Source organism: Sinohyriopsis cumingii, chromosome 3 (assembly GCF_028554795.1).
Source record: "Sinohyriopsis cumingii isolate HCF-2022 chromosome 3, ASM2855479v2, whole genome shotgun sequence".
NCBI classification, from domain to species: domain Eukaryota; kingdom Metazoa; phylum Mollusca; class Bivalvia; order Unionida; family Unionidae; genus Sinohyriopsis; species Sinohyriopsis cumingii.
The window spans coordinates 69,462,648-69,489,269 of record NC_142963.1 but is presented as its reverse complement, the minus strand read 5'-3'; the positions used below and the strand labels follow the sequence as shown (position 1 = coordinate 69,489,269).

Genomic DNA, 26,622 nt, shown 5'->3' with positions numbered 1-26,622 from the left:
GAAATACTTTTAGACTATCAGCTGCTCTCAGGTAATTAATAAATGTATCTTGACAGACCTTAGTATGCTGATGGTAAGTAAAATTCATCTTGTTTGACCCATGGCATTATATAAATCCTTCAGAATGCCTACTTACATAGTAGTAATTTCTATCAGAATTGAACACCCTTGAATCCATCGGCGGTTGGCCTTTTTTAAATTGCTGACGCATGCGTGGAAGGAAGCATCACCCCAAGGCAAGAGACGCGTGGAGACCGTCTGGCGAGGACTATATAACTAGGAACTACAAAGATCTACATGGAGCGCCAACCTCTACCTGCTAATCTTAAACACAACTCTTACATCTTACTACATGCAAATGCAAATTTTGTGTTACATTACTGACTTACACTTTTTACCTAAAAAAATAGGTGTTTTTGTTTCGTAAAGATCATGAGAAATGTTACTTTCTACATGGAGCGCCAACCTCTACCTGCTAATCTTAAACACAACTCTTACATCTTACTACATGCAAATGCAAATTTTGTGTTACATTACTGACTTACACTTTTTACCTAAAAAAATAGGTGTTTTTGTTTCGTAAAGATCATGAGAAATGTTACTTTCTTCGTGAAGACAGTGCCTGTATGCGAACAGAGTTACTAATTTCGTGACAACAATGGAGTCGTCATGAAAAACATGCTTTTTCACGAAGAGAATAATATCTTCGTGAAGAAAAGACAGATTCTTCGAAACTTTTATGTGAAAAATATTCTCCTTTTTTGAAAGAAATACGTTTTTCCTCAGTCTTTTTTCCTCGTCTAGAATCGAGACGTCAACAGGTAGTATTGCTATTGACAATAGACGTACATTAATCGGATGAATTTTGACAGTTGAATACATTTTGGACGAATAACTTGATAAATTTTGCAGTTAGACGCTTGTCATCAATGAGCATTAAAATAGAGACTGAGTTTATATAAGAATTATTTGAAAATCTCAAATACAAACGGCATTTAAAGAAATGTTTAGTTTTGGATTATCTCCCCCATCAGCTGATAGCAGGTGCGTGCACTTGGTCATTCTGAGAAAAAATGGTCACGTGATCAATTTTATCCAATCATATACCTGACCTCTTCGTATGCGCGGCATAAGATGCGCAGCAGAAAATAATGACAACAACAAAAATGCCGTCCGAGACTCCGGTCTTACCAGCTCAGACGGAAAAACCTCAACATTATACGTAAGTTGATGGTTTAATTTTATTAGAAAATACTTAGTGAGTATTCCTCTTTACCTATAGGTGGTTGCCACAATTGATTGACGTTCCGTTCTTTATTTTGCAGGTATCTGAAGGAGTTTCGTACTCAGCAATGTTCGCTGTTTCTGCAACACAAATGTACACAACACAGACCATTCACTTGTTTTCACTGGCATTTTATGAACCAGAGAAGGCGAAGACCAGTTCGAAAGAGGGATGGGACATTTAATTATAGTCCGGATTTCTACTGCACGAAGTTTGACGAAACAACAGGATTATGCCCTGACGGAGATGAGTAAGTTTCGGTGAATTTACTGTGATTCGAATTTTGGTGGGAAAACATACCATACGACCATTTAATTATACCGTACAGATGTATTACCATTGAAAAACTTTAAATCCCATTGAAAATATTGTTCTGCTTATTTCAGTAATTATAGTGATTGGTGGAACTCAATTATTACGTTGAAATGTCAAGTTGCACAACTCTACCGTTATCCATGTTTGACATCTTGTAAACAAAATATGGCAGCCATTTTGGCAGCTTACATGTACTTATTCTTAGACTTCCCCAATAATTTGTTAACTAACGTTTGGTTTCGTGACGATATAGAATATAGATAATGGTGACATGTGACCTAAATGAAAATGTATTTCAGTTGTCACAAGCAACAAGTGGATAATACACAATATTTCGCTTTTTCTTAACATTAGAAAGTTTGACAGTTCTATAAATAGACTCAAAGTGATTGAAATCCATTGTTCGGTGGTCATTTGTTATATTGTATACATTCGTAAAGGTGTGATTGAAAACAACCGATACAACTTTCTGTACAAAAAATTTGCTTTGAAAGTACACAAAAATTGTCAATAGATCTTTTAATGATTGTTAATATGTTGTTTTTGTTTCATGGCCTGGCCTTGACCCACATTCCACTGAAAACATTAGGCATGTATTAAGTAGTTATTACTGGCGGCTTACAGTGTATGTTGATAGGCTTTTTGCAGCGAAATAGGGCATAATATGAATATGTATATAGCAGGCATGCACATTTTTTTTACTACTTTTCTGTAACATCTGTAAAATGTAAAACAAAATGCAGTTAATGTTAATGAGACAAATAAACAATTAAAATGATAGCACAAACCAGTGAGTTTTTTTAAATGTAAAAGGTAAGTGAAGCAAAATCTGTTATCATCTGACATAGAATCATAAAAATGCAGATTTTTTTTTTAAATGTCAGAAATTTTATTCATGATTTTTTTTTATCGACATAATACGGTTGTTGCAATTATAGATTTTAGCGTCAAAGATTGGCACATTAATAAAGATAATTTAGCTGTTTATGTATTAACATTTGGAGGAAAAAATAGATTTTTTTGTAATATAGCAGTTGTTTAGCATATTTTTTTAGTTTTTGGGCCAGCAAGTGTAAGACAAAAATTAGGATATAAAGAGGTAATCAAATGAAATTTGCTTCACACTGATTTTTACTGAAACAAAATTTGAATGTACAGGTGGCTATGGTCAAACAGTGTCTGAATTATTACAGAAATGTTCCAAACTCCAGTTTCAAATGATTCATTATTAATAATTAGCACTGCATTGAATGAAATAATGTTCAAGCCATGGACACTTTGTAGTTTTTCTTGTTTACCCTGTTAATTTTTCTGTCTTATTTGATAACGAGCATATCATGCAACATTCAATAAAACCTGTTTCTTTACATAATTTGACAGATTGGTGGCAATCTGATAATACCACTTTTGGTCGAATTAAATACTATGATATAATACATTCTGGTCCAGTGATAGCAACTATGAAATTTTGTGTGTTTCAACTTAGTGCTTTAACCAGGTTAGTTTTAGATATGTCAGAATTTTAGAAAAAGTCAACCAGGTACATGACAATCCTAATGATTGGTTAACCTGGTGCCCGATCAAATGAAAATTATATTAAATGTGAACCTGAACGGCTTTGTTGTAATTCATACATGCCAATGACCCTGAGAGGTATAAGTGTAATTATTACTAATATAAGAGACCAAAAAACACAATCTGAGCATAAAATGTGTGATCTATTTATTACATGCCATAATTACAGCAAACCAAATGAAAAACATACATTTATTTTTGCTGCTAACCTGTATCTGCAGTTAATACAATTCTTGTCACAAATGGCTAAATCCATGTGGATTAGTATGAGAATACAGAGACAAAACAAAATGATAAATTATTACTCTACATCACATGTTTAACTTTGCTCAAAGTTCATTAAGTCAAGTCTACAAATTCTGAATGCTGTATCACTGTAGAATTCTGCTCTCACAATTTGTAAAACGCTATTAATTTGTTGTTTTCCTGATGCAACATGCTCTTCAGTTTAACAACATTCTTCTCCTCTAATATTTTTCAGTCATAAACATCAATAAAATCACATCAATAAAGCCCGTTTTTCTTGATAAAATTTGGCACCTTGTTTTTTCAATATACACCGGTCTGCTACATAAGTGTGTATCTGTGACAAAAGGTTTCAAATTGAAGAAGCCTATGTTTTCTTCAAACATGTAATGTACAATTGCTGTAAATAGAAAATAAGGAAACTATCCAAGGACAACAATAGCTGGAGGTCTGTGATGGATCAATAATGTCACATGACACGAGCCTCGAGCTGTGCTCGTTCTTTTGTGTCTTGCTTGCTCCTGACATCGCAGATATAATCTTTCATCTGAACTCAGAAACATGTATTTTTTTATTTTATTTTTTAACATTAACTGAAATGTGTCCCGTATAGCTAATTTTATTACCTGGGTAATTATGAACAGGCAAGTACGCAGATACCCATTGACACCTTTAGTTAGTTCCAGTGTTATGTTAAATCTCAGTGCAAGATGTAGGCTTCAGGTCATCAAATAGTTGGTGTTGATAGCTGATTCACCATTAACTCCATCAGGGCCCTGAGTGGCCGAGTAGTCTAAAGTGCTCTCTGTTATGGATCACTGCCATCTCACCTCTGTCTGCGCTGGTTCGAGTCTCGGATTCAACCAATGTGGGTATGTGAGAAAGCTTGTCTGTAGCTTCTTGTGGGTCGGTGGTTCTTTCATGTGTTTTCCCAGGTTCTTCCTCCACCATTAATACTGACTGCCATGTATAGCCTATTGTGTGCTGAAAAATGGCGTTAAACCCCACAACAACAACAACCATTAATCCCTTACGTAAATGGTAATTTGTATTTTAAGAATATAATCGGTAACATTAATATTTTAACTGCTGCTTGTACATAATGTTTTTCAATTTGGAACCGTAAGTGATTCATGGGGGTCAGGTGTGGATCCCATTTTTTAAAGCCAGAAAATACCAAAAAAAAGTGATCCATGTTTGTTGAACTTGTAGAAAATAGTGGTCAAAGTTGGTAACTGAAACGCTGATGTATTGCTCATTTTATAGTCAAAAACGGTAGATAGGACCTGTAAATTTTTAATCAGCATTATGAAATTCTGAACTTTCAATAAGATATCGTTTAATATGTTATATTTTCTTTCCAAAAGACATTCTTAGTAAACCATAATTAAAGATATTCAAGGAGTTTTCGATCAATGAAAATGTCACTTATGCCTAGTGTAGGAAGTACATTAATATTTAAATGCCAATTGAATAATTTTTATTAAGTGAAATTTGTGTTTTAGTTCTATCTTTTAGTTCCTCTTAAGTGTAATCATCATAAATGCCATGTATATTTAAACTTAAAAGGTGTCAATCTACCGTTACAGCCATATCTGCAAGCATTTCTCTGAGAACCTAATTAAGTGCAGACCATGTTTTGATAACTGACCTTTTGTTTGTATTGTTGCGCTGAATTAAAAGCTGGCCTCCTTTGTAATATCACGTTAATTGCGTCTTTTGAATCAAACTCTACTAAAGTTGATCAATCGAACACTGCAATAAACGTTATTGTGTATGTAACATAATTAAGCTACTTTAAAATAACCAACTCGTTCATAACTGTGATCAAAACGATGGCACATATTGGCCAACACAATACAACATCAAAGTAACATGAATCTTTAAGTTAGCAAGTAGGCGTGAAACGATTCATCAGTATATCAGTACATTGATACTTTTGTTCAGACAATACACATATCAATACAGGAGACAGAGAATTGATACAAAATGATACTTACCGTATGTATGTTTTATTAGTCTTCAGCAATCATGAACAATTATTTCCTTGTTATTCAATAAAATTATAATCCAGCGGAAATAGCATTTGCAGTCATAGGCACTTATGTTTATTAGTAAAAACGATTAAAACTTTGAGAATACCCATTCGCTGTCTGCAACTTAACACAAAGTGATATGGTTCATAATCTGCTCCCTCCCCCATTCCATGCTAATTATCTTAACCAAAAAGTAGGTTCAGCATAAATTCCAAACATGTTCCACATGTATAATGAAATATTTTGCTCATCGTTTAAGACATTAACCCCTAGTGACGACTTTATGGGGCAGGAGGTAGTAGCCTACTGTCGAGCGCTGTAGCGGCATGGCCATGCATGATACACTAAAGTGGGTGGAATTATAGAAAGGTAGACATATAGCTGTACAATGATACCAAATAATCTGGAATATCTAGTTGCACTACAAAATACAGATAGAAAAAACTTCATTTTTTGGACCCGACTTTTTTTACCCAAAATTCGCCTGTGGTCGGAATCCGATTTTGTGTCCGGATTTTAGACTTTTTGGTCTCAGATCTAAGGCAAACCGGTATGAACTGCAAACAGACAGATGAGCCTTTGCAAAAAGTAGAATAAATGGGCATTTGGAATAAAGAGTGGTCTCCATACAAAAATAATGGCTCCGTTTAGCAAAAAAAAAAAAAGAAGTCCAACTTTTACCCTTCTGCTCATGCGTGAGTCAAATAGCCAACGAAAAACGATGTTTCTAACACAACTAGGCAATATGTTTATTGAACGATGACCGGGGATTTGGTGTTTCAGAATGTGTTTCCTACTCGATTTTCAGGCAAAAATGACAAAAAGCTCCAGGGGTTAATGTGTTAATAACCACTTCCATGCAAAATTTATAGAGTCATTTAAGACATAGAAAAATGCCTCTAACAGCTGCCTCTCTTGGCGCTCGGCATTAAGAGGTTAGTGTTAGGACTGGTTGGCCTGGTGTCAGGATAATGTGACTGGGTGGGACATCATGCTACATGTCTGCGACATGATGTCCCAGGGCTAGACTTCACTGTAAATTGTAACACTGTAGATTTTGTAGTGATATGACTGAAAAATTGTTAAAGCTAACACACACACACACATGTGCATAGCTTCTACCTTGAATTGTATCTTGACTCCTTTGGCCAATTTGAAAGCTATACTTCCGATTTGTTGCACTGTGAAATATGTTACACTGAATTCTCATTTGTGGTTATTGCTTGTTCCAGTCCAGGTTAAACAATAACCACCAATCAGAAAGCAATGTAGCTTATTTTCTTCGCGGGAAAGTCATTAGATATGTTAAGTACTTACGCAAAGATGCAGTCAGAGTGTGCCATTTCTTGAATCATGCAAAAATTATACGAATTTGCATGCATGGAGAGCAGTGAAATGCGAGAACTCCCTCATATTCTTTGAAAGCCCAACATATATGAAAATTTGCTCAGCGAATTATATAATTTTTATTTAACCATTCTTGTTGCAACATCTATTTTTTCGGATAGCAACTGTCCCACATTTGGGTTCTTCAAGCACGACAAGAATGGCTATGAGGCTAAATTTGATTAGCACGATGTGCCCAGGAATACACATTATGGCTTAGTTTGAAACCATTCGTAGAAAAGTTTTACAAATGCTTGTTACGATTTCTTTCAGGAAATACATGATGATGATAGTGATGTCAATAATTTTTAAAGTTATGAAGTATATCAGATTATTGGAGGTGGGAAAGTGTTAATGGAGATACTAGGGAGTGATTTTGAGCCTGAAATGGTGTTAAATACGAGTCAGATGTACATGATGGATGGACAAAAAATAGACATCATGATCCTTTCAGTGGTTGTTGTTGTTATGGGGTTTAACGCCATTTTTCAGCACACAATAGGCTATACATGGCGGCCAGTATTAATGGTGGAGGAAGAACCCGGGAAAACCTTGGAAAGAACCACCAACCCACGAGAAGCTGCTGGCAAGCTTTCTCACGTACCCACGTTGGCTGAACCTTTCAGTGGTATTTCAAAATCAAATGTACAAAGGGCAAAATACTGAGCCTAATTAAAATACAGACAGTTTAAAAGTATTAAAATTTTAATTTGTTTTTATTAATCAAATTTGCACTGCTGATCATATACAGTAGAACCTGTATTTAAAGACCACCCCTTCTGCCAAAAAATAATGGTCTCTCAAGACAGGTTGTCTCTCATAACAGGTCACAACAGTATATAATCAATAAATCTGTGCACAGAGATTCTGGTCTCCCAAAAAATTTGGTCTCTCATAGCAGTGGTCTCTTAAGACAGCTTTTACTGCACTACAAATCCATATACATTTATCCATATCAGGTTTAAGATAAAATAAGTATTTAAAAAATGAAATTAAGTAAAGATAGTTATTTTAATACTTCTGTCTGCACAAGCATTGATGGACTAAATACTCTTATACGGCATTATGGAACAGATAAGAAATTTGGCATAGTAGTCAGTAAACTACAGATTTAACAAAGAAAGTTTATCTTAGTGAAAATCATGTTTTGGAGCAGATGTATCCAGAGGATGATATCTGTGAGCTCTGGAAAATTGTACATAACAGTCACAAACATCAGATTCCCAACATATTGAAGCTGACAAAGCTAGCTATGTATATTTCCCTTCAGAAAGAAGCACAATACAATATTGATACAAAGAAAAGAAGCAGTGTATGCTCAGAAATAATTAACAGATTAATGCTTATACAGCTAGAAGTGACATCTGTCAAAGATGTTGATTTCAGTAGAGGTCTAATAAAGTGGACCTGGATGAAAGAGAGACATATAGTCTGTTTGAAAGTATAGTTATTATCTTCTCATCAGTGAGAATTGCATATAAATTTATGATAACTATATGTCTGTATGTAGTCTGCATACTGGAAATACAACCAAGAATGTCAGCATACATGAAAGTGCACCACATTCCTTACAAAGATGGAAAGAACATGAAGTTCATATATGTATAGATATGTATACAGGGTGTATATCATGAATCATATCGATATGCAGCACAGGTGTATCGTTTCACCCCTATTAGCAAGGCAACCAAGGGAAACAAATACTTCGTACTTGTGGGCAAGCGAGTTTCAAAGAATTTCTGAACCCAGCATTAGAGATATCCTCAAGGATGACAAGCAATTTCACTGAAATCATGACTTCACTATTGTACTAATTGAACAATACAGAAATAGAGCTTTGCCTTAGACAATTGTCTCGTGAAATAAATGGTGCTAGTTTTTGAAAGAAATGGAATCTTGTTTGGTGGTGTATCAACAGTTACTAGTTCCTTGCTACATTGACTCCCTACATGGCATTGTACTATTAAATACCACTCCAGGAAGCAGACTAATCAAGAAAACAAAAAGCAGTGATGTAATACACAGATGTTTTCACGTACATGTGATGGTTGTCGAAACCAGTTGGATCAATGTTAACAATCTTTCACGTATCAGACATTTTGAAAATAAATTTAATTTGTACAGAATCACAAACGACTTCATTAGAAAGAGCACATTATTACCAAATTATTATAGACTTAATGGTGTGATTGTAAAAAGTGAATTCAGTCATTAAACAGCCCAGCTCCTAACCCACCCCATGGTTTTCTTGATATCTTGCAGATTTTTTATAGGTAACTCGCACCCTCGCTTATAGTACAGCCTATGTTTGAGGACCCCGTTGTGTGCAAGTTATCAAGGGAGAGGTGTATATTCAGGAAAATATGCAATTCATAGAAAACATAGTCTAAATATTACATTATTGAAGATTAATTTTAAAATTTGATTATGTAGGTCAAAAATATAAAGGACAATACTCTGTTGTGGATTTGAGAGACGCTTTACAGTCAAGGTTGTATTCTGAGTTCCCTCATTCTTGTGAAAGTACAAAGAAGAATAGCCAGTGAAGTAAATACTATTTAACCAATGCCTAATGTTGCACCAAGTATGTATACAAATAATAAAACATATTTGCAATCCTATCATTGGACTGTTGTAACAAAGATATAGAGTGAGTGGTTACATTAAGAAACCCCTCTTTCTAACAATAGATGCACTTGCAAGTTGGCTGTGTCGATTTGGTTCATAAAAGGAATTAGTTCATTCAGACATTATTGCTTCAGTGTATTGTCTGTGATTAGTTACTGTAAGGTTTTATTGGCAATAAAGAAATTACGACTGATACGTTTGCATTTGCTGTCATGTAAATATACAGGGGTTGTTTCAAACAAGTTTAGAAATCTTTTCAAATGCTATTTTATAGTAAACTTTTAGAAAGTAACAAGAAAAATTTACTTGAAATTCATTATAGTGTATAGCTTCTGTTCTCTTTTTAAGTCATATTGCCAAATTACACTGCATATGAATATGATAGTGTTTAAACATGCACCAAATGTATTTATAATATAGATGCAGTTCAGAAAATGTTCTACTTGAAAATTGCTTAAAACCAATGTTAAATGCATTACAGTGGTGTAATTTCATGATGCACTACAGTGGTATAATTTCAGAGTGTCTTTAAATGAGTTCTCAATAATCCCAAAGTTGTGTTTTGGTCCCAAAAAAGTTTATCTGCACTTTGTAATTCCAGTGTATAATTGAAATAAATAAATCATCTCAAATTATATCTGAACACAACTGCAAACTCTGATTATGGTTTCCCAAAGACTGATATGAAACAGGAAAGAATAGTTGTTTACCAAATCCTATATAGTCATGTTTGTGGTTTCCATCCTGTTCAACAAATACCCTAAATTTTAATGCTTCATTTTGAAATCGAATTTATTATGGATTAATGGTCTAGTATCGCATCTTCTAAAAAATAACATTTGGAAGATAACTGTCAGTTTTCCATTCCAAGTATTGCTTGTAAGAGCATTTCTGTCGTTAACTTGTAACTTATGTATCAGGACGGACAAATTAGATATTTAACTGATGATTTCTTTTTATTATTTGGATGATAATTAGTATTGTTTATGTACCTCTTGGCTTTTATGAATGCTCTGTGCCAACTTGCTTATGGTGACTTCTGAATTAAGCATTTAATGTCAAAGGAATTTTTTGGGTCCTTATTGTTTATCTGATGCTGCTGTTCCTACAAAGAATCCTGATTTTTTTGTTTTATTTTCTGACAATTTTGTATAGAATAACAGTCAAAAAGATTTAAAACTACTTTGAAACAAACCCCTGAAACATGTACACAGGAGCAAATGCGCAAGTGACTATACCATGCTGTTCATAATAATTTCTTTGTTGCCAATAAAGCTTTAACTACTCATAAACAACACTGTAAAGCATTTAAGATTTTATGTGACTGAATTAGAGACCCTTCTTTCCAACCGAATCGACACAACCAAGGGCACTTATTGCACCATCTGAGTAGGAGTGAAATGATATACATATTGATACAAGAGATACAAAATGATACTTACCGTATGTTTGTTATGTTAGTCTTCAGCAGTCATGAATAATTATTTTATTAGTTTGCCTTGTTGTTCTTTAAAATTAGAATTCGTCTGAAACAGAATCTACAGTCACAGGCACTCATTTTTATTAGTAAAAACTAAGACAACTATTGAGAATATTTGCTCGCTGTCTACAGATGAACACAAAGTGGCATGGTTTGTAATTTGCTCCCCTCCCCCCATTTCATGCTAATCATCTTAACTCAGCAGCATGTTCAGTATATACTATAACATTTCAAACATGTTCCACTTGTATAATGAAGTATTTTACTTTCCATTTAATTATCACTTTTACACGAAGTTTCTGTGATGAATTGTATCATGTTTACTTTGGTTGATTTGAAAGCTAAATTTCTGGTGTGTTGCATGGTGAAATATGATACATTGAATTCTTATTAGTGGTTATTGCTTGTTCCAGTCCAGTTTAAACAATAACCACAAATCAGAAATTATTGCAGCTTATTCTCTGCGTGACAAACAGGAAGTATTGGCAAAGCAACAGAAAATTTAACACGAAAGTCATTAATTGATACGTAATGTACTTAAATTGAGATGCTGTCAGGGTGTGTGGGTGTGTTCTAAGAAAGTGAAGAAGGAGGAAAAGAGACAGATATTAAGTGTTTGGTAAATATTGAACTATGGACGTTTCTTCCTCCCTCTCTTTTTTCCAATTCCCCTTATTTCTTTGACAAACGGGGAGTCTCCTTTGAGATAAAATCCTGACAGTCTCTCTCCTTAAAGTGTAAATGGGGAACACATTTGGAATTTCTCTTTTTGTGTTGAGATATTTAGCCAGTGAATGAAGGTGCTGATGGAATACTTAAAATTGGCACAGTCAGCATTTGGGCAAATTTCAAACCACTCAAGTTTATTACCTTGTCTAAGTTAACAACAACAAAAAATAGGATAGGACTGGGTGTTGTCAGTAGTTTTCCTTCTTCACTAACAAATACAAGTACCTGTGGTCACAGCAGTCTTTTCCGTCTGCAGGAAGTACAGTGTGAAAGATTTTGTTGGTATGTATCCTCATTCTCAGGCCTGGATTTATTCTGGATGAATTATATATCTTCCTTAATTTTTTGGCCCAATCATTTATGAAAAGAGACATCTAATGAAGTGGTATTTCATTGACACATCAATGTCCACCATTAGGGTTAAGTTCTGATTTTATAAAGAAATTGATGCAAACATCACAGTTAAAATCTAAATTTTAACAAAAATTAAATAAGAAAGTTCTCTTCACCAGTTATGTTCTTAAAAATAGTTACTATTACATACTGAAATTTTGAGAGAAAAAAGTTGGTATATTTTCATCATCAAATAGGAAACTAGTCGTAAATTTAGGAATCGATCAGTGATGTTCTGCTTGGGAAAGGGTTAATGGTCATTTAGGTATTAAAACAGCCATGTGAACCTGCAAGAGTTTGTTTGTCGATGTAATGGTATCAACGCCACATACATTTCACAACACTCAGAAATTTCTGGCCACATCTAGGGAGCATCTCAAAAGTTATAAACTACTGTCACTGCATGTCTAAAAAATAGCATGGCGAAGTCGTTTTCGCTTTTCTAACAGAAGAAGGCAACATTTTGCATTTTTCTGGTAACTTACCGGTAGTCGCTCTCTGCAGTTTAAGTTAAGTATATTTTTGCTACCCATTTCAAGAATTCTCTTATTTTGTCACATATCACATGACTTAACAGTTCACATAAAGGTCATGTAACATCTTTACGGACATCCTTGGCAAGCATCCTTATCAGCTGTAAACAACCTCTGATCGGTTCCATTATGGTTTTTCACAACAGGATAGCAAGTTTACTGTGTGCAAACTGAACATTGTGTGCAACTTTACGGGGTTTCAGTAAAACTATAACTCAGAATTTTACTCGCATAACAGTGAATGTGTACATAGATGGTTTTTCAATAAATTTGTAAATTTGTCAAATGTTGAATATATAAAAAGTAGTTTAAGTTTTCTTTATTTAAAATGACCTAACAATGAACATCTTACTATTTAATTTAATCAAAAATATTATGTCACAGCACGTTGTTGATCTTCACATAACTGGTTGGACAGATGTATGTTGTTGTTGTTGTTGTGGGGTTTAACGCCATTTTTCAGCACGATGGGCTATACATGGCGGCCAGTATTAATGGTGGAGGAAGAACCCGGAAAGAACCACCGACCCACGAGAAGCTACTGGCAAGCTTTCTCACATGCCCACATTGGCTGAATCTTAGACTCGAACCGCCGCAGACAGAGGTGAGATGGCAGTGATCCGTAACGAAGAGCGCTTTAGACCACTTGGCCACTCGGGGCCCCGCGACAGATGTATGACATAACACTGGGGTGATAAAATTTTTTTTAAAAATTAGCATTTTTCCAACCAGTAAACAGTTTTTAATGTTATAAATCAGAATACACAAGTTTTACCAAACAGACAGAGTTTTATATACTTGCAGTGATTAAAAAAAGCTATTGTGATCTGTTTTTATTTAGAAGAGTAATGTCCTATTTTCATCTGTCTGAAATGTAATGTTTTTGGAAATGAAAGAGGAAATTAATAATTAAAAAATGCATGTTTTATGTCAACACCATCTTTATTTTCACAGCCTCTTGTCAGCAAACACTAGCATCTGACAGTAGACTGAAAACACAGCCATATGCTGATTTCACTTGACCGAAGAGTAGGGGAGAGATTAATTTTGGAGTCATAAACCAATTTCCTGTGTCATTGTTCATTTCACATGTAAATTTAAAAAAGTTAAATTGCAGACAATTAACAAAATTTCTGCTGTTAATTGCTTGGTTATTATTGGTGCTGTTAAATAGGATATGCCGGTCAGATGGCTTACTGTAATATAAATCAGACCATTCCCAGCCATGTTCATTTAATGCCAGTTCTTGTAAATATTTTCTAAGTGTAGACAATAGATACTGCTTTGATTTCTGTACATATCAGTATCTGCAGAACTCTGATCTCTCTTATGGCCAGATCTTTTAAATTTCTTAGTGGAGTGAGGGGAGAGGTGTTAGGATTCATTATAAAAGCTTTTAAGCAATTGCCTGCCTCTGATTTGTGGGAAAAAGACCTTACTCTGTATTTCATTTTACTAAAATGTTTATCTTTTAATGAAAGAAAGAGAAATCTTCTGTTTGGAAAGAAAATCTTGGTCTCTGCACACACACAAACACACACACACCAGAAATTGAATGGTCTTTAATTTCCTGCAAAAATGTATTGGTCCCAATTGAATCGGAATCTAGTCATCTCTAAGTTGTGTTATTTAACTTGACGATCATATAGAGCTATTGAAAGTGTGTACTCCTATTACTGGTTAAGGACTGAGCATGAGGTTTGCATTTGACTATTTTCTGTTGCTTTTTTTGTTTGGTTGTTATTTGGAATTTAACTGTCCATATAATGAGGATTATTTTTCCTTGAAAACAAAAGCATAACTTTATGATACTCAAGGAAAGGCAAAAAGTGTGCCTCTCGTCAAGTCAGTACATAAGTTTGTTCACATTTCTTTGGACAGAGTGAATATGTTAAGTTCCTAAAGATTTCTGTGACCTGCTTTCCAATTATCATGATGTATATTGGGATTGCCTATAAATTTGTACGATAGGCTTCCAATTATCATGATGTATATTGGGATTGCCTATAAATTTGTACGATAGGCTTCCAATTATCATGATGTATATTGGGATTGCCTATAAATTTGTACGATAGGCTTCCAATTATCATGATGTATATTGGGATTGCCTATAAATTTGTACGATAGGCTTCCAATTATCATGATGTATATTGGGATTGCCTATAAATTTGTACGATAGGCTTCCAATTATCATGATGTATATTGGGATTGCCTATAAATTTGTACGATAGGCTTCCAATTATCATGATGTATATTGGAATTGCCTATAAATTTGTACGATAGGCTTCCAATTATCATGATGTATATTGGGATTGCCTATAAATTTGTACGATAGGCTTCCAATTATCATGATGTATATTGGGATTGCCTATAAATTTGTACGATAGGCTTTCAAAACTAAGTGGACAGGGAATTGCAGAATTTCAACCCTTTACCTCATACATCCGTCTTTGGACGCCTCTACAAAAGTCGCATGCGCCTTTTGACGCTTCTACAAAAGTCCCATGGAAACGCCTTTTGACGTCGGCTGTAAACATCAACCATTTTAAGCCAGTTTTCATAGCGCCACCATCAGGGAAAACCCCTTATTAGATACTACATTCATTTCTGCGAATGACAATTTCGTCAGATCACGTGGTCACTGTTTATGTACTGGTCGATATCTGCTATTTAAAGTAACTGGGTCGTAATCTCCACTCTCCAAAATGGCAGTCGTGGATTTCATTCAGTACTTAAGAAGTTTTCGTGATTAGAATCACAACTATGAAAGATTCAATAACCAAGGTAAAGGCTCTGATATTGATATAGGCTGCAATTAGTTTTTATAAATTATCAAATTTAGATGACTTAGTGATGTAGACACAGACGAAAAACTTGTAAATTTCGAGTATGAGAAATGGCAGCTACGGTTGGTCACACGGCCTCACTGACATGACGGTGAACGAGTTCTCTCCAGATTTTAAAGCACATAACAAATTCTTCCGTGATAAATAATTACACAGCTATAACAATCTGACTTTACTCTTAAATTGTTCCACATATAGTAGATGTGTACCAAAAATGTAAAATGGTTAAAATTGCTGTTAAACGTAAGATACACTACACTGCTTAACAGTTCACAAGCAGGCTATGCGTATGTGGTTGACTAGGTAACAGGTGTTCTGTTTATAGTGAGCTGCACTTTGTCACTATGCTCTATGAGGTAAAGGGTTAAATTATATTGATGCCTATCATATCTACATATTGACAGGTAGATCTTGATTTTAATCATTTTTAGGCATCTCATTTACTTGTTTCTGTTTTCTCCTTTCAGATGTCCTTTTCTCCACAGAACAGCAGGGGATACTGAGCGACGCTATCATTTACGATACTACAAGACTGGAACCTGTGTATATGAAACGGATACTAAAGGACATTGTGTGAAAAATGGCCCTCATTGTGCATTTGCTCATGGTGCACTGGACTTGCGGCCCCCCGTGTATGATATACGCGAGTTGCAGGCGGTTGAGACATCAGACAAGTCCTCAAGTAGCCCAGGAACACCAAATGGCAGTAGCATAGAGAGAGAAAGAATGCTAACTGAGGATCCGCGGTGGAATGGTAAGTTTAGTACATGTATAGCAAAACTTGTATATAAAGGACACTAAAGAAAAAAAAACTATTTTTTCCTTGTGTACATGTGTCCTTTAAATAAATGTTGAATATGTTGGTTAAATAGAGAAATATTAATTCATAAACATTGTCCTTTGTAAGCTTGTATCCACTAAGACAAGTTTATTCTAAATTCATTAAACATCAGAAGAGAATTTAGAGGTTGTCATAATTTGTCAAGAAAACTGAATTTCAGGAGGTACATTGTGAATTTAAGTATGCCAAGTTAATTTTTTTGCTTGTTTGTCTGTTTTTATACATATTTAATATTATCTATTGAGCAAAAGTGGGCATATTCAATTGCTATTCTCAGGATTCAAGTCTTGTGCCCAGAACTCCATGGATCTACCAGAACACTAGGTCAAGTCTACAATTCAGACAGTGAAATAGGGTATTGCAAATAATCACTTGCTCTGAAAATATTCACAAAGGAGAAGACATCAGATCTGTGCTAAAGACCACACTGTTTGAGAGAAAACTTGTCTTAAAAGACTACAAAATTGTATTTAGTTACAAATTCACATTCATAGTTTAAAACTTGAATTAAAGGACGATATATCTTCAGACAGTTCCCATGACTGATTTCATAAAGCCATTTTCACTCTACCTGTAGTTGCTGGGAATGCATAACAAGGAGAAAAAGGGTCTTCTCCCACCTGCCAGAAAAAAGAAATTTAATCGACTTGAATATTTAAAAAAATTATTTGACCTTTTTAAATGCACCTGATACTTTATGAGAGAATGAAATGGTGTTGAAAGGAAGATCAAGCAGCCAAAGCTTCCCTGCATTCACTTGTTTCAGAATGGAAGGTTCTCTGTGCTGATTTAAAATAGTATTTAACCTGTTATCTACTACAGCTGTTGTACAGCTTCCCTGCTGTAAGGTGTTATCATATCAGCTGTTGAGACTGGTTTTATGGCATTATCATGGCTCCATATATAAGTTGTATCAAAGTTTAACCTTTCATGTTACAAACTTGTATCAAAATGCAGAGTAAAGTGTCTTGTAAGCTATTATTTAACCCTTTAACTACTACAACTATTGTACAGCTGCTGAGACTGGTTGCTCAACTGAATACTAGAGCATTATTAGGCTGACCACATAAGCTGACCTTAAAAATATGGTTACATTTTGTTATTTCATTATTTATTGCTTGGTTTCAATGGGGAAAAAACTGCTTACCTTTATTAAGTTGATTTTATTGGTATATTTCCACTTCACATACTCCTTTGTCCCATCATACAGGATATTTTCCAGTTATGTAAGTTGTCTTGAATGCCACCTAAGAAATGCCCTATTTGCATATTTATATATAAACTATGAATGAAATGCACATTCTCCAATTACAATGTTGAGAGTGCTACTTCTCAAAACATTATCCACACATAAATGTACTTGGCACTGTTTTCAGCCAAGTAAAAAAAAATCCTTTGCTCAAACATATTTTAACATTTCCCTTGAAAACAGGAGAAATCTTTTTGTTTGCTTTGTGGTCCAAGCTCAACAGTTGTGTCATCATGAGAATCAACATGATAAACATCGAACTTGGAAATGTTATATCATGGCCTCCTCATTGACTGATTCGAATTGTTTATACATGTATCTGATGTAGAAATTAGACTGACATTAATACCTGAACCAGTTTGTAAGATTGATTCATGAGCGTCTTCTTTATCACTTAGATCAAACTGTTCAGTATTGCTAATATCTGAATTGGAATACCTCTGTATTTACCTGAACTACACGTGACTCTGTGGCAAAGGGACATAGGGAATCTCAACGTGAGTGCATGCTCTGACAACGGAATGCCTTCTTAACAAGTTTATCTGCATCGACCCTGTGAGTCAGAAGTATTTCAATGTGAACTGAGTTAATAAAATTTGATGATGAAAGAAAAGACTTTTTGAGGGAATAAAGTTTATATAACATTCTGACCCATTACTTTACAAATGTAATGTTCTGTACCTCTTTAATCTTACATACCTCTCTTTATAATGTTAACTTGTTACTTTGTCTTTCAGCTTTAAGTGTTGCACCTTAATATGGGATCTTGGGTGCCCAGCAATATTTTGTCCATAGGTGAACACATTGTCCCCTGCCCACAGAATCCTAGGTGCAACACTGCCTTTTATCTTGTTGTAATTTTATGTTTGGAAAGCTTTATTTTTTTTATTTATTTTTTTTTGTTTTTTTGTTTTTTTTTACAGTTCTTTATATTTGTATGACTTAATTTTAACTTCCATCTTATAGCCAGTGATATGCTAATGTGCCATTAAACCCTGATGCATGCATACATTCTTCCTTTTTGTATGCAAAATTTCTGTATAGCTTGATTATAGACACTGTCAGATAGCTTTCCCACTGCAGGGCTCAAATTTTTTTTTGCAAGCAGTCGTCCCTGTGACTAAATCACTAGTATTTTTAGGATTGTATATCTTGATTATTACATTGGCATGCCAAAGTAAATATGCCAGCATACATTTATGTAAGAATGTAATCTTACTTTTCACCAAACAGATGTCGATAACTTGCATTTGAAAGAATTCCAACAATTCCAATTTCCAGCAAAGTACTTTCTAAATGATCCCTTTTGGTCAAACCTCCATTCTAGAGAGCTAAAGATTTGGAACATTTCTGGGTCATTACCCCAACTAGATTTTGACCATTTAGCTGTTGTCTCTACATTATCTGCTTTATAAATAAATTATAAGCATTGTGTGAAACTTGGTGAGAATCAGCTGAAACATCCATAATAATCATTTTAGATGTAATTTTGTTCTTGTGAAAAGTAATTACATGCTAATAGAAATGTCTGCCAGCATCTTTCCTTTTATGTGACAGTATGTTATAAAAAAAAAATGCTTCTGTCTTGAAAATACCGATGACCTGCAGCAGCTGTAACATTACTTGGCCGTATTTTAAAAAACAGAATTTTGACATTCTCTAGCTCGTAAATAATTAGAGGTCTGACTCAAAAAGATGTGTGATAGCTTCTAGACAGGGAATCTCCTTCCACATCAAACTGAGGCCTAAATTACTGAAAAGTGTCACTGTAAATGCAAACACTATTAAGAAATTAAGGACCAGACAGCAACCCTGTGTAGTTCATAATACTCAGTATCAAGCGTACCTGTGTTCAAAAAATGAATTTGTTTTCTTTGCAACATATTCTAGACCTAGTATGGGCAGCTTCCTCCAGGGCATGGGCTGGACATGTAGTTTTTAAAAGCACACCTTGAGATGTAAATTAACATCTAAAACCAGATCATAGGTGGGATCCAGTCTGTGGGCCAAGCCATTTTAGCCTGTCAGATGATCATTGAGAATCGACTTCTTTTCACACTTTTGATTCAAGTCATGGCAATATACTTGTCAGTGCAAGCATAAAAAACAACTGCCATTGTATTAAAGTCAGCGATACTGTGTTTGTGCAATCTTTTGCAGTCAAAGAAGAAAGAAAGAAGCTTTTTGACTTTTAAGAGTCAAAAGACAAGATCTGTTTGCCTGAAAGAAAAAAAATCACAATACATGTAGCTTTAGTATTGTGGTGAGAGGGATTTCACTTATGGAATTAAAGAAGTCTATTGATTTTGGGTTGGAAAGATCAGAAGTCATTGAGCCACAAAGGAGAAATTGTTTTGCACAATAACATTTGTTCTAGAACAAGTTAGACCAAACTTTGTGCATGACTGACATTTAAGGTATTTATAAAAAGGCCATTAAGATCTTGGGATCTAAAGGTCAGTGGCCATAGTAAGTTTCACTATGATGAACAAGGTCATTTCATGCATATTTATTTGTGCAACCTTTTTGGGTGTCTCATTTTCCCTTATCTTATTTTCATGTTTGTAAATTATTGGCTTCTTCCTATTTGGTTCAAGCTGTTGAATGGATGTTGTGTTAATGGTTTCTCTGTGTCACTGTAATATTTCATGAGGTTCATGTTCTTTTCATTTGATGGGTCTGGGATTCCAGTAAAGGAATATTTTGATTGCCTATTCTCACAGTGTGATGTAATGTATCACACTCAGATATGCATCTTGGGTATGTTTGTTGCAATTGTCCCTTCACAACGTGGTGCAAGACTAACCATATTGTCATAGAAAACACAATGTCCTAAGCTCAGCAGTGGCAAAGATGTATCTTTATATACTGACCTTTTTTAACAATTTTATTATGGATGAGCCGTTGTAAAGAATATGAAAAAAGTTAGCAATTCATCAGGTTGGTGAGCTTGACCTTGTACCATATTTTCTGCAATGATTGGATCAGGAAATTCTGATCTAATTTGTGGCCTGAGAATAAGTTTAAGTAACTGTAAAGTGGCATCAGTCAACTTTGATCATTGAAAGCATGTCTTTGTATACAATTTCAGATGAGTTTGAAAAAATGAATATTTCAGATGAGTTTGAAAAATTGACTGGGCTTGTTACCAATTTGGATAACACATTTTGAATTGATTTGTATCATATATGGAATATGTGCTTGGTAAATTTTCTGTATGTCTGATGTTTTAATTTTTTTAAAAACTATACAGATGATGTCACCCTTTTTTAAAAGAAAACTGTTCAAGTCCGAGTTTTCAGGCCCCCCCCCCCCATGTGTGTTTGCTATTACACTTGTTTAAATTTAGGTTAGGTTGGTAGGATTTTTTTGGAGGGGGACATATATATAATGTACATATATATATATATATAATGTACTAGATACATCAAATATTGGGCTAAACAAGGTGAATAAATTTATTTCAGGAATCTTCTATATTTTTTATTTAAAAACAATTTTTTGCCCTGGAGTGAAAAAGTGCTAGGGTCTGCAAAAATAGGGATAGACATCCGACCAGAATTGCACTTTTTTTTTTTTGGAGGGGGGCTCATTTCAAAAGTTTTGTTTAATACGACCATTATAGATAGTGTATGTTCTTATACCTACACCCTGTCGCATATCTGGGAATTGGTTTCAGTGGATAATAATATTTTTAATTTAAAAAATAACATGCTTATTTCTTGTGTTTTATATATGGTTATGAATTTTTAAGTATAGGAATGAAATTTAGTTTCATAGTAGTTTCATATAAGTTTTGATAGAGGACTGCACAAATTGAAATCAGTTTGTTGATTCTGTTAGTAATATTTCAGACTGGCTTCATACTCTTCTACCTGATGCTGAAATACACTACTACTTTCCTATCAGGAAAATTACAATTAATTCAGTCTGTTGTATCTTTTTTTTTTAATTTGTGACTAATTTTAGTTACATTTATGCAGATTTTAATGGACAGTAGATGATGGTAAGAGATTAAAACACTCTAGATTCTTTTACTTCACATATCTCTCCTACCATGTGCCTATAACTAATTTCATTTCCTCACAATAAGTTGTACACCATCAACAGTTACAGTACCAAACTTTGTGGATGGCTTGCTCATGGCATAAGGAAGAATCTTGTAGATTTGGAGTCCAACAGTCAAAGCCATTGTGACTGAAAGAAGAAAAATAGATTTTGCACAATAACATTGGTTCTTCATCATCTACAGTTTCCACAGTTTGTGGATGACATACTCTTGCGATATGGCCAGTATAAAATATAAAAGAAAACATGGTTTCCACAGAATAATATAGTTCTAAATCATGGACTTGGACCAGATTTTGTGGGTGGCTTGCACTTACGATAAGGAAGAAGCCTGTTAATTTGGGAGGTCAAGGTCACTGAAAGAAAGGAAGGAAAGAATTGGTTTCTGCTGAAAACTTTCATTTGTAAACTTGTTACATAGAACCATCATGGAAACTTTTGGATGACTTGCACATTTGGTAAGAAAGAAGCTTTTTGACTTTTAGGGGTCAAAAGACAAGATCTCTTTGCCTGAAAGAAAAAAATTCACAATAGCTTTAGTATCATGGTCAGAGGGATTTCACTTACGGAATTAAAGAAGTCTATTGATTTTGGGTTGGAAAGGTCAAAAGTCATTGAGGCACAAAGGAGAAATTGTTTTGCACAATAACTTTTGTTCTAGAACATGTTAGATCTTGGAATCTAATGGTCAGTGGTCATAGTAAGTTTCATAAGGAAATAATGGTTTCTCCACAGTAAGTTTAAGTCAAGGCCACTTTAACCAGAGCTGAAGGTCATTGAGACTTACTGGTTAATTTCCAGCCATCCTTGCATAATTAGTTCCAAACACTGAGCAAGTCTATAATGGTACTGTTGTTGTTGGATATTTTAAATCAATTAAATGAACTGACTAGTGTTTCAGAAAGGTTGAGACAACATAATCTGTTATTTGGGCATATAGGTCAAAGAAAGGGAATCCCCTGATCTATATTTGGCATATAGGTCAAAGAAAGGGAATCCCCATAACTATTCAGTAGTAGAATTCTGAAATTCCTAGAGATGTTGGACAGATAATGTTAGAACATGTAAACAGAAGCATTGTTATTGTTTAATTTACTTTGTAAGAGACACTTACAAAGCAGCGTATCAGACATTAACTGTCTCATTGCTTAAGATAACCACTTTAAGTCACAAAATATCTTGTGTAAATAGTAGTAATAGTTTTGCATGAATGATTGACAGTTTTTGGCAAAGCACTATTATTATCCGTTTACATATTTACATATTAATTCTGAATACCTTGGTCATATCAGGCAGTAAATACATTGTTCATATCATAATAAGGTAACAACTTGTTCATACCCAAATGACATAGTAAGTGTAATTCATATTAGTTTATAACATAGTGGCCACATTTAAGGATAATTACTCTTGAAATGGTGAGGCACTGCAAAATAGATGGGTTGGTGTGCGTTTTCTTCCATTACTCCTAGTAGATAAGGGTAATTAGACTGACATTTTTGCAAAAAAATGTGCCTAATTTTCCATTTTAAAAAAAGCTGAATCAGTATTTAAAATTCAGATTTGTGCAGTTACTGTATGAAGATTTTAAACTCTTTTCAAATATACAAAAAGGCATTTTTGGTGAGTTGGCTTTTTCACTGTGACATAGTTTTTAAGTTAACACCGGTTTTCCACAACATAAAGCTTGTTACAGCAGGCTGTAAATTAAAAATCCCAAACAATCTTTTATACTTTTTGTTGACTTCTCTTGTATACTTTAGAAGAACCATTATTGTCTTAATAAAATTGCATACAAATCGTTTTTTATCATTTTTTTTAATGAAGAAAAACAAGTTATGACAACTTCATTTTACACCTGGTCTCTCTCCAAGAGTTTATTACACTTCACACTCCTATTATAAATGTCATGTTATATTGATGATATAATACAATGATCATGTCACTTCACCAAAAGTACAGATTTGACATTGTGTGTGGCCAAAGTGGGCTCTTATTAGCAGTTGCCTCCCTTACAATGGCAAATAATGTATTAAATGAAGTTCTTTGCATTTCATTTCTTGTACTGAGTCAAATTACATGCAAGGAGACTGCAAGACAGGGTTTTGTTAAAGACCATCAGCATTATGTAGGCAGATTTACGCCTGTGCTCAGTTTTAAACTCACAAGTCGAAAGAGTGAATCTGCATTATAACTAACTTTTTTTTAATTTTTTTATTTCATTTCTTGCACAGATACCAACTATGTGCTTGCAAACTACAAAACAGAGCAATGTAAGAGACCGCCTCGATTGTGTAGGCAAGGTTATGCCTGCCCTCAGTTTCACAACTCCCGAGATAGAAGAAGAAGCCCAAAATTGAACAAGTATAGGTAAGAACTGACTTACACGAAAGTTTAACAAAGTAAAACCTCATTAAATAGGAGGTGATGATGGCTGGGGTGCTTTGAAAGAAAAGTTCTTTAAGTGGTGTTTTATAATAACATTTGGTAATTCTCATTATATTTTTGTAACTTGTTTAGATAACCTTCAGTAAGCTGTTAACCATTACTTGCCATCTATTTTTTTAGAGTTGTATGAGTTGATGTATATTCAGAAATATTGCAAGTTATTATTATATATCTATCAATTTTTTTCAGTGCAGCTCAGCTTTTTGTTTCCCATATGATTAAGTTGTTTCCTTCCCAGACAGAGTTGTTGGTAATCATTTGGGTCAAGCTTCAGTTAAAATAATTCTTCTGTATATTTTACATTTTGCTAAAGATACAAAAACATATTTGGCATAGGCATTCAATAATAATGATGTCATTTTTTGGACATAAAAACTTTTATAAGATATCAGATTTTTCATAGAATGCATTTCTGTTATAAATATCAATGAAAGATGACCTACTTCTGTGGATAAATGGTCTTTGGGGGTTGGGAACTGGAAAATGTGTATTCTGACGAAGAAGAGGACTAAAAGTGAAGCCAAATTGGAAATAAAGCAGAAATTTTCAGTGTTATATTTCTCTTTGTCAATTTCAGATCTACACCTTGTCCAAATGTGAAGCATGGTGATGACTGGGGAGATCCGACACAGTGTGAAAATGGAGATAACTGTACCTACTGTCACACTCGGACAGAACAGCAGTTTCATCCAGAGGTACTTCAGCATCATAGCTATAGTTGTTTACACTGTATAGATTTGAATGTCAACAAAGTCGTGAATAGTATGCAGTCTGATCATCACTCAGATATTCCAAATCTGCCGTACCATGCCAGACCAAGATCTCATACATTCCATACCCAGCTGCAGCTTATAGAATTCGTTTTTAATAAAAAGAGTTATTTGTTTCATGTAAACTTTTAATGACAAATAATCTAATTTTTCATTTTGTCAGAGTTAACTCCATCCATGAAAATTATTATTACGCTTTTGTGGTTATACCTAAAATATGAATTTTATGTAGGTTTTCATTTGTGAGCATGGCAATACAGTCTCCCTTATCAATCAAACAACTTAAAATTCCTTCTAGCACCCTTTTCAACCTCACAAACAAGTAATGCTTGGTGGAGTGGGTAGATACATCAAAAGCAATGACTGTCCATTGGCAAGGTGGTTTTCTGCAACGTTAAGTTTGCAGTGGTTTTTTTTTCTTAAACCTTGGCAATGGTAAAATCAGAAGTTTGTTGATTTGTGGGTTGCTGTATACAATGTCAGTGTCATTGGGGTTCAAAATGCTTTTTTTATATATAAAAAGCAAGTGTCATTGGGGTTCAAAATGCTTTTTTTATATATAAAAAGCAAGTGCAGCTTCAAGTTCATTTTGAGGCCAAATGGTAAAAGGTTTAGGTGATAGCAACTGAAAATGTAATGATTTTATTGGTTTCTGCTGGAATGGTCACGATTTCTGGATATGGTTTAATCAGCTTCATTTTTAGTCACCATCTTATTGATTCTTAAACCCAGAGATCAAAGGTCAAGGTCACTGGAACTAAAATTATTATTTTGGGTTCCACATTACAAGTCTGCTTTCCTTAAGTTTCCTGTACCCAGTGTTTATCAACTTCATTGTTGCATTATGTTTGAGAAAGAGCATTTCCCCCATTGAGTTACTGATCACTAGATCATAGGTCAAGGTCGTTGAATGTGAAATTTAACAATTTTGTTTATTTAAACTTGTTAGTATTTGCATTTTTAATACCAGATACAGTCGATCAGGGAAGCCATTTTTCTGGTTATTTATTATTTCACCTGCATTGAACATTGACGGCACATTTCTAACTATGTGGGGCCATTCTCCATTCAAAGTTACAATTTTGGCTCAAGTGTTAATTTTATTTTTACATTCTTCCAGCTCAGTATTGCATTGGTTGGTTAAAGCTCTGCTGAAAGTTTGCTCAGACATGTTCCCAGATAAGATATCTGACATTGAAATGGCACCGAGTTTAAATATCTGATTTTATTCAAATCAGTTGTATTTATTAAAAGTACTTAATTCAAAATGGCTAATTAGCAAAAATTACAAAAACTTTTTAACTAAAGTGAAATTGATTTTGTTAACCTCATATATCAACACTTACAAATTAAATGGTCACAGTTACTGTTTGAAAACACCATGAATCCAATACTTTTAGTTATTAACAAAATCCAGCAAATTTCAGGTAATGCAACACCAAATTCTCCAACAGTTCCTAAACATGTAATCAAATGATTGGTTTCACAATTCTTGTAAGGATACCTTAAAGTAGGGGGCCCCGAGTGGTCTAAAGCGCTTACTGTTCCGGATCACTGCCATCTCACCTGTCTGCGTGGGTTCGAGTCCAAGGCTCGGCTAGCATGGGTACGTGGGAAAGAATGCCAGTAGCTTCTCATGGGTTGGTGGGTTTTCCAGGGCTCTTCCTTCACCAGTTATACTGGCCACCATGTATAGCCTATCTTGTGCTGAAAAATGGCATTAAACCCTAAAACAACAACAAAAACCTTAAAGTAGTGGAAGAGATCTTAATACCAAACTATGAATTGAATATC

At 34.4% G+C, this 26,622-nt stretch overlaps 1 protein-coding gene across 3 annotated transcripts in view; it reads left to right on the top strand.

The window, feature by feature from the left end:
* Nucleotides 1–1,122: 1,122 nt before the first annotated feature.
* LOC149803049 (RING finger protein unkempt-like) overlaps nt 1,123–26,622 on the top strand; it is an 83,006-nt gene continuing 57,506 nt past the window's right edge. For all 3 annotated transcript variants that reach the window (XM_089952607.1, XM_089952606.1, XM_089952605.1), the window contains exons 1-5: nt 1,123–1,222; nt 1,326–1,535; nt 15,920–16,206; nt 23,845–23,980; nt 24,636–24,753. In XM_089952607.1, coding sequence (XP_089808733.1) covers nt 1,152–1,222; nt 1,326–1,535; nt 15,920–16,206; nt 23,845–23,980; nt 24,636–24,753 — 822 coding nt within the window. In that variant the 5' untranslated portion in view covers nt 1,123–1,151. The remainder of the gene's footprint in view (nt 1,223–1,325; nt 1,536–15,919; nt 16,207–23,844; nt 23,981–24,635; nt 24,754–26,622) is intronic.